The 13,029-nt window shown below is 46.2% G+C and overlaps 1 protein-coding gene across 1 annotated transcript in view; it reads right to left on the reverse strand.

The window, feature by feature from the left end:
• Window positions 1-4,992: 4,992 nt before the first annotated feature.
• The window catches only part of POU2AF2 (POU class 2 homeobox associating factor 2), a gene marked incomplete at both ends in the record, with an annotated part of 66,486 nt that continues 58,449 nt past the window's right edge, over window positions 4,993-13,029 (reverse strand). The window contains 3 exons of the mRNA XM_080816402.1: window positions 4,993-5,394; window positions 6,630-6,934; window positions 9,393-9,435. Coding sequence (XP_080672528.1) covers window positions 4,993-5,394; window positions 6,630-6,934; window positions 9,393-9,435 — 750 coding nt within the window. The remainder of the gene's footprint in view (window positions 5,395-6,629; window positions 6,935-9,392; window positions 9,436-13,029) is intronic.

Here is a 13,029-nt window from a genome sequence, read left to right on the forward strand (position 1 = left end):
TGTGGTAACTCAGTCTCTTCCCATAAAACATCCGAAGTTTTAACTTTCCCTCAAGAAGCTTCTGTAGGGAAGAAGCATTTGATAATTCATCATTCAAATAAGGAAAATACTGTCAGATACTGCTTGACAAGTTCACCTTGTACTTAAAACATTTTCTTGTGCAATATTTGAGACATACAAAAATATATAAAGATGACTGTGATAAAAGCCTATGAATATATTACCAAGGTTAAGAAAGAAAAGAAAATCAGTGACTTTCATTTAAGACTAAATTAATTTATTGAGCATTAAACTTTTGGATGATTCTACTCAAGATATTTCATTAGGAAGAAGGTCAGTAGGGATATTTATCAGTTTTCCTAATGCAGAAGAGCTCATTCTTAAATATTATTTGTTTTGTCCACATTTTCTTCCCTTTGGAACTTGTGAAGATTTTTTACTGTCCTCCTCTTTTGGCCTGTAATACGCTAACAATGATAGTGCCAATTGCAAACCCACACATCTTATTTATCAGAGGTTAAGAGTAGAGGACATTTCTGTAGCAAAGACCAAAGATAACATCGTGTTATCATTTACAGATAATATTAGAAGATTTCCTTATTATTTCTTTAACCTGATCTTTAGGGATTCTGGATCTGTATCTATTTGTCCTATTTGTTTTAATTCCAGCAGAGATAACACCCAACTTTGAATATCTTTTATTTGTAAGATTTCTTAACAACATGTAGCTACTAAATGAATATATAACCATTTTTATATGGTTATATATAACCCACGTCGAAGTTCAGTAGTATTCCTTTTTGGAGATATTTAAAAATACTAAGCCAATCATCTTAAATATATTACCACTGCTACTATCAGCTTTTGCAGAGACGATGTCTAATGTGAAATACTAATTGTGGGTTTTCCCACACATCAGTCCCAGAGAGATGTCATCCATAGAGTCAGGGTCTAAAGAGTGAATCTTTTTTGTGGTATAATTTTAAGTTCAATTTAACAAAGATTTTGCTCAGCACCTAGAACATGCTGGGCACTAAACTGGATGCTGGGGACACATGGCTGAGCCATTCATGAGTCCTGGCTGGATGAGTCTGGTCAGAGACTCACTTTTTAGCTACAGGGGCTGATTTCGCATTTAGGCTCTCTAGAGTCAATACTTACTGAATATGGTCTGTAAAGGAACAGTGTAGTTTTTTTAATACAAAGGATACTTGAGACAGAACCCAAAGATAGGACCTAAAGAAAGTATGGTTTTGGTGTATGGTTGGTAGAATCACTAGAATGTTAAGGCAACTTCAACCTTGGATCCATCCATCATAGTCATTTCAGTTTTTTAAGTGTTACTGATGTTTTATTTCTTGTGAATATATTATTTAGATTTACATATTAAAGAAAGGAGCACAAAGATACTAGAAATACTTCTTTTAAAAAAGATTTTATTTATTTTTGTGTGTGAGAGAGAAAGGGAGGGCGAGATTGAGAGAGCACAAACACGAGCAGGAGGAAGGGTAGAGGGAGAAGCAGGGAGCCCGATGCAGGGCTCTATCCTAGGACCCTGGGATCCTGACATGAGCCAAAGGCAGACGCTTAACTGACTGAGCCACCCAGGTGCTCAAATAGTAATACATATTTATGTGTGTGTGAGTGTGTGTGTACACATCTGTACGTGGGTACATGTGTATTTTACTTTAAGGGTTAGGAATTCTTCTCCCTTTGTGGAGTTTCGTGTTGAGAATGCTAGTACTTCAGAGTACTAGAGTATTTCCTCCCCTCCCACAAGAGTACCATTATATCCCATCATTAACTGAGCTGTAGCAAATCATACTGCTCATGTAAGAGCATTTATAAAACAAACGAAGTAAAGATGTGGTTTCTTTCATTCTTTGGGGTTTGCATAACATTACAAGAGGAACACAAACATTCTCAGCTACATGCTATTAATGTCTGTTTCCAGTGATTTTGGGGAGGACTGTGTATTACAGTTTTTGCAGGGAGCAAATTCACTTTCTGGTTCTTCTTGACATTATTATCTAGCTAGCTTTCTTGGGTGACTTGAACTTGCCGTCACCATCTTTGCTTACTTTCAACCTTTAAAGGACCTAAAAGAGATAGTGTTTTGAACCTGAGTTCTCTGATTTTTCCCTGCTTTCCCCAGCAAAGTTATGAGCTTGAGGATAGCAGGTTTAAAGAAGCAAAGGGAGAGGAGGATATGTTCTGTTTTTTTTTTTTTTTCTGATGCTGACATTGTGGATTATTTTGCCTAGATGCAGTAAGTCTCTGACGTGCAGAGGGACAGAGAGCACACTCGAGTAGGAAATGGGATAGATTAATGGGATTCATTTCCGTGTCATAATTTTGTAGCTTGGTTTCACTTTTTGGCAAAGTATTGTCAATCCCCAGAACAGTAAACCAGAACTAAATGGAAATATATGTAATAATATAGAAACACATTGTCAGACTAATAGAACGCCTAAAAATCATTTACTACTTGGAATTACTAACATCACTTCCCACACCTCCATCCCCTTTAGACCAGGTGGTTGAAATGGGTACTAGACGCCGTACAGGCCCGTGTATGTCTCCTTTCTTGTAAATCAGTTTTGCGAAGCATCGTGAAAGGGCTGAGATGCTTTAAGAAGAATGTGCATTACAGTGCATTTCCTGCATTTCCCTCCATTCTGAGGTCTGGCTGCTAAGCTTTCCTTACCTGAGGGCCAGTGCATCCTTAGGTTGTGAGATGAACATAATCTGTGAGAAGACAAGTGCAGACCAAGGGAAGTGAGCATGTCTAACATTTAGCTTTACGACCAAACCCAAGTTAAAGCCAATAAAGACATTCTGATGGTCTACACGCTGGTATTGTGCTGTGTGCTACTCTGTAACAATGATCAGCAGCAGGTGGCTGGAACTATTATGAAATGTATGCAACCCATGTAGAAAAATGGCTCTTGAGACCCTGATCTCTTCCTTCAGGGACCTGGATGACCAATGGCTCTGCCGAAGATCCCAGGACCAGGACTGAGGCCTCAAGTCTCACTGGACTTAAGAAAGAGCAACTTTCTTGGGCACAGTAGGAGTTCCCCTTTCTAGTGAAGAGCTAATATGGAGCGAAGTAAAGATCAGGCTGTGACACCGTGTGGCGGGAGGGAGGAGGTAGGGCAGGGGACCCAGGAGAGGGCAGCCCAGCGTGTGGGGACTGTCAGTGCTCCTTCCTGATCTGCTCCTTCGGGGATGCTCTCTCGTGGGAGGCTCCGTACCCAAGCATTTCTGTGGGCGCTCCATAAATTGGAAGTGTAATTGCTTAACCAGAAAATAGACATGAAGGCACAGAGAAGGTAGAGTATCAGTCACTTCTAAATGTGAATTAACGTCCTTGTTTGTTGGTAGAGCATGGGACACGGTGACAGAGGGTGTGATGGAAACTGTATTGAGTGGCTTTAGACAACGGGTGGAAATGAGAGCAACGGGCCCCCAAGAGATGGACGGAAAAGGTGTTGGGCCAAGAGGCACCAGAGAGGCGAGGAAAATGTGATAAGAGAATATAGAAAGGAAGGTGTCCGCAAAGTAGTAGAAGGAGTGGGGGTGGGACCTGTGGGCCTCGACTCACACTTTGCAAAGTCAAAGTGTGTGTGAGGCTTTTATGACTGGCTTGGCCTGCAGCCAGGCCCACGGCTTGATGGGAATTACTTTGTGAACTCAACTGGCGAAGGAATGCACCCCGAGCAAACTTACACGAGACAGAGGGAGGCGTCAGATGTGAGTTTCTTCATTTATATATGGTAAGAGCTGTACATTTTGGACCAATGAGCCATCAGCAAGGTCTTCCTTCAAATGGTATGTGTTGTGTGTCATGCTGTTGGGGCGCACCTGGCCATATGTCCTTCTCCGAGGCCCCTGCACGTCTGGGTGTTTTGCGGTCTGCTGTTTCTTGCCAGCAGCCCAGTTCTGCTCTCACTATTTTCCTTATTTATTCTTATTTGATTACAGGATATCCATTTTACGAATCCACTCTGACGACTATAGGTTTTTCCACCAGAGAAACAGTGTCTGGCTTGAGTAAGGCTACCACGGATCAAAGAAAGTTTTGGGCTCATATCATTTTTTGGATGAGACTCATTTTTGGACATCCCAGACTTTAGGGCAGAATCAAAGCTATGTATTTATGAAGCCATAGTCTCCTGACCTCATCCTGTTTTAAAGACAATAAAGCATTTGTATGTGGTGCTATATTTTTACAGGGCCTTCACAAGTCACTAAGGAAGAAATGTATATAATATTTTTCTCTTTAAAAATTTTTTTAAAAAGATTATTTATTATTTATCATTTATATTATCATTTATTTATTTAAAAAGGGGGGAGGGGCAGAGGAAGAGGGAGAGAACTGAGTACAGAGCCTGATATGGGGCTCGATTCCACGACCTTGAGATCATGACCAGAGCCAAAATCAAGAGTTAGTTGCTCAACTGACTGAGCCACTCAGGTGCCCCAATACTTTCCTCTTTAAAAATCACATGCCATAAAATGAGTTTTGTTTTATGTGCCCTAATCTATATTATGCCCTATGCTTTCTCTCTTACTATAGAACACACTTAGTTCATAACTAAGAAAAACTGAACAGGAAAATCAGTTTATTTCATGATCTGCAGAAACTTTTTAATGTAATTTGAGAAAAATATGGGTGCTAATGATGATATTTCGAAGGTAACAGAAATTCGGAAATGTGATGGATTACTACAGGTCCAACGCCACACGCGTAGGCCGTGTCTCACTAGAATATAGTCCCTGATATCCTGAATTAACGTGAGGCTGTATTTCAATGGGGTTGTGGGAGGGAGGATTACGAATAAATGCCGCGGTCCCTTTACAAAGGGTGGCACGATGGCCTGTTCTGGACATCCAGTTCCAAATGAGCTGGAAACACCCTGAAAGCAATCTGCCAAATCCGGAAGCCAGCTCAAAGGACAGCGCGGCCGGAGTCGCGTGGCACACGCCTCAGTAAGCTCTACGGCATTCGTACGACCCCCACGCCATGCTCCCGTCTTCCTTGGTCCACGAAGAGGGGTCCTGGAGGCCGGACGTGTCTGCCCCCTCCTCCGGGGAGAGGGGCACCACCTTGTGTGGTAGGTCGTTGGACATGGTCATGAGAGGGGTGAAGGGATAGGGGGGTGGCGTGGGGTACCCCGGCACGTGGTACAGATCCTCTAGTGCGTGCAGTGAGTAGGGCTGAGCCCCGGCCAGGGGGGCCCCCCAGCTGGAGCTCCTGTGCGGGGTGGCGCTCCCCGACTCCAGCTGGGAGAGGCAACTCGAGCTGGGCGACAGGGTCTGCAGGGTGTCAGTGGGCACGGGGTCGGGCTGGCTGAGACCATCGGGCACTGTTTGCTCCCACGAGTCCCTCTGAGGAGAATGGAAAGGTGCCTGGGGTTAGTCACCAGGGGACACTCGGATGCAGACAGATTTCCTCACCAGCACCGGCTGCCGGCGGACACGGCTTCCAGGGCGGACTCGGGGTCCCCTCTCTGCTGTTCCAGCCTCCTTACCGGGCAGCTCTTCCCTCTGGGGTTTGACACCAGCAGTGTCTGACTCGAGCCTTGGACCCCCTAGATCTATTATAGTCCCTTTCCCCAGAAAACAACATTAAATGAGTAAAATGAGAGAAGAACAGAATGAGCATTCATACAGCATTTTACCATTTCCAACATTCCATGTCTTGCGTTCCTTTTGAGCCTCACAATACATGGGCTCCTAATGCCCTTTCCACCCTGGGGACGGCAGCTCCGGCTCCTCCACGAGGGAGGGGGTCTCCGAACCATGGGGTGGGCTTTTGCCCTCCGTGAGCCGAGAGGTAGGAGCTTCCATAGGCTTGGAGCTAGAAAGGTTTGGGTTCAGTCCCTGACTGTGCCAGTTACTCCGTTCCTGACTTGGAGTACCTCACTTTGTTCATCTGTAAAATGGGGCTTTAGTAAGTCTATCCGGAGTTGTTGCAAGTGTTCAATGAACAGAGGCACACGGAAGTTCCTTACTGGAGCGGGTACTCGATGATCGTGTAAATTACCACCCCCTCCAACACCCCCCCCTCCCCGTTTAGTCCCATTTTTAGAGATTCATTCCTGTAGTTGAAGACTCTGCAGCTTTCTCTAAGACGGGTGTTAGTATTCTTCAGATCTCTATGAACTCACCTCTTTGTTAGGGTTGAGGGAGAACAAGATTCTATAGGGTAGAAAGATCGTGGGGAGGGGTGGTCTGGGGACTGGGAGGGAAGACGGCCTGATGTGCCGCCCTGACGGGGTACAGCCTGGTCTGTGGGACACGGGACCTCAGTGCTCTTTCCTTGTGTGCAGGAGGAAGGTGGGCGAACATCTGGCAAGATTAGCAGAGTACTAACAAAACGGGTAGAGATCCTGCCCTATAGTCGTCCCCTCCTGAGCCCCAGGATAGACCCGCTCGCCACCACGGTGGGTGTGGACCTTTGAGGGAGGCCCCTCAGAGGGCGTCCTGGCCCAGCAGCCTCAGGGGTGCGCAGGGCGAGCCAGAGCTTGCTTCCACCCAGTTCCCAGGCACAGGGACTGGCCAGATGCGTGCGATCCTGGACCTCGCCTTGCTCCCTAACCGTGAACCACGGGCATACTCACAAGCACGAAGTGTGTGCTGGGGTCCCCAGCGAAGGGTGGCGGCAGGAGCGGCGGCAGGGGCGAGGCGCCAAACAGAGAGCCGGTGCTGGGGGTCAGGCCCGGGGGCCGGTGGTCTCCGTAGGGCTCCGGGAAGTAGGAATCCAGGAGGCCCGGGTGGCTCTGCCCCGTGGGGGCCTCGCAGGCAAAGGGCTTGGCCGCTGGGCCTGAGCTGCAGACCTCGTTTGCAAGCTGTCTGGTGTTGTGGAAGTCTGAGTCTGAGAGGAACGATCTTCTGACCCCGTAGTAACCCGACGTTACCGGTGAACCTGTTGCCAAACGGAAAACAAATGGTCAAAAATGTCCCCATGGGAAGTCTGGGCCTATCTGTGGCCGCTGAGACTCTCTTCGAGGGAAATGGTCTTTCTAACGCGGGCCGGATACCAGGGCAAACACTGAAACAGAGAGAGGTCTTGAAAAGCATTAAATATTGCTGCGTTGCCTCTTCTAACCTGTCCAGCCCAAATAACCAATGTGTTTTGGCTTCACTCTGCCTTCGGAGAGCAGTTCCTCGGGCGTGGTGCGGAAACTCTTCTCTCTCACTCACTCAACACACTGGGCATTTCCTGTGTTCCAGTTACTGCTCTAGGAAAAGTCTGGCCCTAAAGGGAAAAGAAAATGTCTTTTTCTCAGCGTCTGAGCTCTGTCCCCGTATCACAGGACTGTTAACCACAGGCTGCTTCTGGGGGTCTGTAACCTGGTGGTGCTGTAACCCCACGCCACAGCAGAGTAGCTCCTACTCCTTTGTGTACTGACCTTCTGACCTGTGTCTTGTACCCAGCAGGCAGCATAATGGCTCACCTGCTTTGGGATGGTGGAGCCTCTGTGCCACCGAATCAGAGGACGTCAAAAAATGTGTTTTCTGGCTTCGAAGAGTCTCGTGTTATTTGCTGCCCTCTTGTGTCCATGCCGAGTCCCTGACTCAGCTCACCTGGGCCCTGGGAGAGTTGGGGAAGAGAATACCTCGCACGAAAAGGTTCCCTTGGTGAAAACAGGGGAAGAAGAGGAAGCTAAGAAGAATCTCGTTTATGGCAAGGCCAGTGGAATTGTCCCATAAAGGAAGAGAGGTGTTTGCCGCAGCCTTCCAGGCCCAGCGGCCCAGCCGTAGCAGGAAGCACATTACCATTTAGAACACGTTCAGGGACGTAGACTCTAGCTCTGTCAAGTGGATGGTTTGATTATTCCAGCTGGTGGTGGATGTGGTCTGATTCGCTAAGATCTATACCCCGAGGTCACAGAAAGGCTGAGCTGGGAGAGGATGCAGGTGCCTTTCTGACCTTCCGCCAAACAGAGCGGACCACTTGAGGACCCTGTCCCCGCCCACTCTGCTCTCCCGTCCACAGGGAGAGAAGACCCTTCTCCCTGGTTGCTGGGACACAGTCACACATCACTCTACCCGCACGGCTCTTTGGCCCTTGGCACACGGTGTGGTACTGGATGTTATGCTCACTACCCCCGCACCGGAGTTACAACCCTCTTTCTAAACCACCTGCCACCTCCATGGGGCAGAGCTTGTGTCTCATACATTTGCTGTAAATCCAGGAGGATAATACTGGGTTCAACAATTATATGTAAATCTATTCATTCATTCAGAGGAAATCAAAACTCCGTGTAGAAACTTACATCAAATTCTACTCACTCCACTCTCCTCTTAAATTCCCTAACCCCAAACTTCTAATCTGCTCGTGAATTGGAAAGCTGCGGTTAGGGATTTCATCATAAGCATACTTCCACAGAAGAAAAAAAACATGTGCACGTGGAAAATTAGTATCAATAGAAAAAATTCTGTTTTGTGCCATGAATTTATATCCGTGGGACTCATTAAGGCTGAGAAGAGAATGAAGAATAGGTGAACGAGGCTTCCAGGATCTCACGTCTTCACTTCCAATTTCCGAATAAAAACAACCACCAAGAAAAACAAAAAACAAAAACCCTGTGCTCTCTTCAGCATATATTTTTTTCTCCTTAAAAAGGGGAAGGATAATTTGAGATAGTAAGAAAAGCTGCAAAAATGTCCTTCTATAGAAGGGAGCAGATTCCAGGGATGGTAACCATGATGGGAAAACACAACACGAGACACTCAGAGAAGCGTCATCTCCTCTGGTTCTCATTCCTCTTCTTACCCAGCTCTGAAGCTTACTGAGATTGCTGAGAAAACCTGTGCCACTTCTGAGTTTAGGATCTGAAAGGAGTATGTGTGCGTATGTGTGTGCGTGTGCACGCATGTTCATGGGAGCCCCTGGCCCTATCACTAAGAACGAGAATGCCCCTTTCCCATCCCTGCGGGAGGACGTAACGAGACATATGCACTGAAATGAAGACCAGATGCTTATTTGAGCGCCTGACCTCTAAAGAGCACCCAATAAGTGGTAGTTCCTCCATCTGCCCAGCGGCCTCTCTCCTGTTTTGAAGCAGGTGCACAATCTGTCAGATCACGGTGCTGGAATTTTATACATTTTAAAATTGTATCAAGGGCCTAATGGTTATTGTTTCTGCTCAGTAAGCTTCCGCTGGGCAAGGGATGGAAGGCTGCCTTCGAGACAGAATGAACTCTGAATTCAGGAATGACTGAATTAAGTCTGTCTTCACTGATTTTACATTTTAAAAATGTTTGAAATGTAAAATTTCCAAAGTGCCTTAAGGCAGTTATAAAAGAACGGAAGCCCCAGAGCCTGACTTGAATGCAAACGGGAATTAATCACCTGCTCCTTGAGCTCAAGTACTCACCGGGCATCTGAGCGAACGGAGACTGCGGGTTGCTGGCACCGCTCTGGAAGGCAAAAGGCAAAGAGAATGCAAGTGTTTTCTTTAGTTGTAAGTTTGAATTTAAAAAAAAAAAAAAAGACTAGGGATACATTTTATGAGCTTTATTTTCTGATACTAAGAAAGATTATTTGGGGGTTAACTTGGGAGGGCAAGTGAGATTCAGAATTCAAGTGCCGGGCGGTGGGGGGGGGGGCTCAGTGGAGGGTCCAGCTCTTGAATTCCGTTCAGGTCCTGATCTCAGGTACTCGGCGGAGGGTGTGGGGAGTCGGCTAGAGATTCTCGCGCTCCGTCTGCATCTCCTCCTGCTAGCGTGCTCGCTCGCTCTCTCAAATAAATAAATCTTTTAAAAAATCCAAGTATCAGGGAACCAAGTTTTACAAGAGATGAGAGAAACCAAAGTTAGATTCTGGTAAACATGCCAAAAAGCACAGGCTAGGTGAAATGGACTGGTCTGTCTGCTGTTTTTTTATTGTTCGTGGCAATATCAAATGTAGAGCAAGTGATTTAAATACATACAGAACCTTTGAAAATATAACTACATTAAGATGAGGTCATACTGAATTGGGGGGGGACCCTAAATCCAACATGACTGGTGTCCTTCTAAGCAGAGGAGAAAGACACACAAAGACACAGACACAGAGGGGAGAAGGCTCCGTGGAGACAGTGGCAGAGGTCTGAGGGATACGACCTCCCTCCCGTTACGAACCAGCAACCACGGACGGCTGGAAGAGGGGGGAGGTGTGCCCCCCTGGAGCCTTTGGAGGGAGCTGGCCCTGCTGACCCCTTGATTTTGGACTTCTCATCTCCAGATGGTGCGACAATACCTTTCCATCACTTTAAGAGCCCCGCCCTCCATTTGTGGCACTTGTTACTGCAGCCCTTAGGAAACCTACTGTTACTGACGATGAAGCAGTCACGGCAGTGTAGTGTGGCAAGTGTTGGGGCTGGGAAAGACGGAGTGAGGGGGGCACTTAAGCTGGGATCAGTGGGGTGAGGAACACATCCTGGGGCGGGGAAGGGGGTGTGTTGCCGAAGCTGACCTCTGGAGGAAGGGTATCCAGGTGTGCTGAGTCCTAAAATACACAGTTGCAAATTCTAGCTCCAGGATGCCCAGGAACAAAGTGATACAGGGGAAAAAGGTGTTGCAGAAATTAAGAGTCCTCAACATCTGGTTCTTTGGATCTGAGCTCCTGACCCTCACAGAGCTATAGATTCTCAAAAGTTGGAAGAGGGTTTATAGAGAGCTTCGTGCAACCTCCCACCAGGGCCAAAATCCAAAGCCCACATTGTTAACACTGGGTGCAGCTGGCTTCCAGGGCTGCGGAGCCCAGCCCCCACTCTGAAAGCCCACTTCTTCTCTGGGCACTTCTGACTGTCACAAAGCAGGCAGAAAAAGAATCACCTTCTTCTTTCTCATCTTTTTTGGTCCATACACAATTGGGTTCATCCCTTCTTCCATATATGGCTCTTCAAATATTTGAAGAGAACCCATTATTTCCCCAAATGTCTTCATCAGTTTGGGCTGCTATGCCAGATACTGTAGACTGGGTGGCTTGAACAGGAAACATTTCTCCCAGTGCGGGAGGCTGGAAGGGTGCCCGTGTGGTCGGGGTCTGGGTGGGGGGGCCCTCTTCCTGCTTTACATGTGGCTGGCTTCTCACTCTGTCTTCATGTGGGAGAAAGAGAGATCATTTCTCTCATATGTCTTCTCCTAGGAGGGCACTAATCCCATTCACCAGGGCTCCACCCTCACAACCTAATTCCCTCCCAAAGGCCCCATTTCCAAACACCATCATATTGGGCCTTAGGGCTTTACACATGAATGCTTTTTTTTTTTTTTTAAAGAAAGGTTTGTTTGTTTGTTTGTTTGTTTTTTAAGATTTTATTTATTTACTTGACAGAGCCCAAGCAGGCTGACCAGCAGGCAGAGGAAGAAGGAGAAGCAGGCTTCCCACTGAGCAGGGAGCCCCACGTGATGCTCGATCCCAGGACCCTGGGATCATGACCTGAGCTGAAGGTCGACCAACTGAATCACTCAGGCATCCCTAACATATGAATTCGGAGGGGACACAGGCATTCAGTTCATAGCACTAAACTGGCATTCAGTCTTCACACTGACGAAATCCTTAGAACATTAACCCTCACTGTGCATCTCCTAACCTACATGAGAATGTGTTCTCTTGTATTTTAGCTCGTTTCTTTATATTACATCTTCCCAAGTTAGATGTCATAATTGTCACCATCTTATGAAGTAAATCTGTATTAGATTTACTTATATGTTCATCATTTTCTTCGCTTACTCTTCTTCAAGACTTTTTTTTAAAGATTCATTTTCCATCTTCTTAAAGTAATCCTTCAGAAAATTCCTTTCCTGTAGGTGATGTTGGTGGTAAAATGTTTCAGTTTCCATTTGTCTGAAAATATCGTGTCTTTTTCTCTTATACTTGAAAGATAATACTGCTAGGTCCACAATCATAACTTTATAGCTATTTCTCTTTCCCCATTTCTTTTTTTAAAAATATTTTTAATTGAGATTTTATTTATTTATTTGACAGACAGAGATCACAAGGAGGCAGAGAGGCAGGCAGAGAGAGAGAGGGGGAAGGAGGCTCCCCGCTGAGCAGAGAGCCTGATGCGGGGCTCGATCCAAGGACCCTGAGATCATGACGTGAGCCAAAGGCAGAGCCTTAACCCACTGAGCCACCCAGGGGCCCCCTCTTTCCCTATTTCAAAGGTCCCCCTCACTGTCTTTCGGCTTCCAAGATTGCTGTTGATCTTGCAGTTACGCTTTGGACAATTTTTCTTTCCTTTCTGACTGCTTTTTTTAAAAAAAATTGTTATGGAGGTGTAGTTGACGCACAATGTTATTATGGGTTAGATGTACAACCTGGTGATTTGTCAATTCTGTACATCCCTCAGTGCTCAACCGTGGTGAGTGCAGTCACCATCTGTCATCATACAACGTAACTACGAGATTGTTGACCGTGTTCCCTGCACTGTGCTTTCCATCCCTGTGACATTTACTTTGTAGCTGGAGGTTTGTACCTCTTAATCTCCTTTACCCATTTTACCCGTTCCCCCATGGCAACCACCCGTTCGTTCTCGGTATTTAAGAGTCTGTTTGTTACTCGCTTAGCTTTATACCCTCTAGCTCCATCCATGTTGCTGGAAATGGCAAGATTTTATCCTCTTACGGCTGAGTAATAGTCCACTGTGTACCTATATACACCACATCTTCTTTATCCATTCACCTACTGAAGGACACTTGGGCTGCTTCCGTAAGTTCACTACTGTAAATAATCCTGTCATAAACTGAGTATTGTAGCATGTATGTCTTTGAACTAGTGTTTTTGTATTCTTTGGATAAAGACCCAGTCATGGAATTACTAGATCATAGGGTAGCTCTATTTTTAACTTTTTGAGGAAACTCCATACTGTCTTCCACAGTGGCTGCACCAGCTTGCATTCCCACTGATGGTGCATAACAGTTCCTTTCTCTCCACATCCTTGCCAACACTTGTTGTTTCGTGTTTTTGGTTGAAGCCATTCTGACAGGTGTGAGCTGGTATCTCATTGTGGTTTTGATTTACATTTCTCT

This window comes from Martes martes, assembly GCF_963455335.1.
Source record: "Martes martes genome assembly, chromosome: 10".
NCBI lineage: Eukaryota > Metazoa > Chordata > Mammalia > Carnivora > Mustelidae > Martes > Martes martes.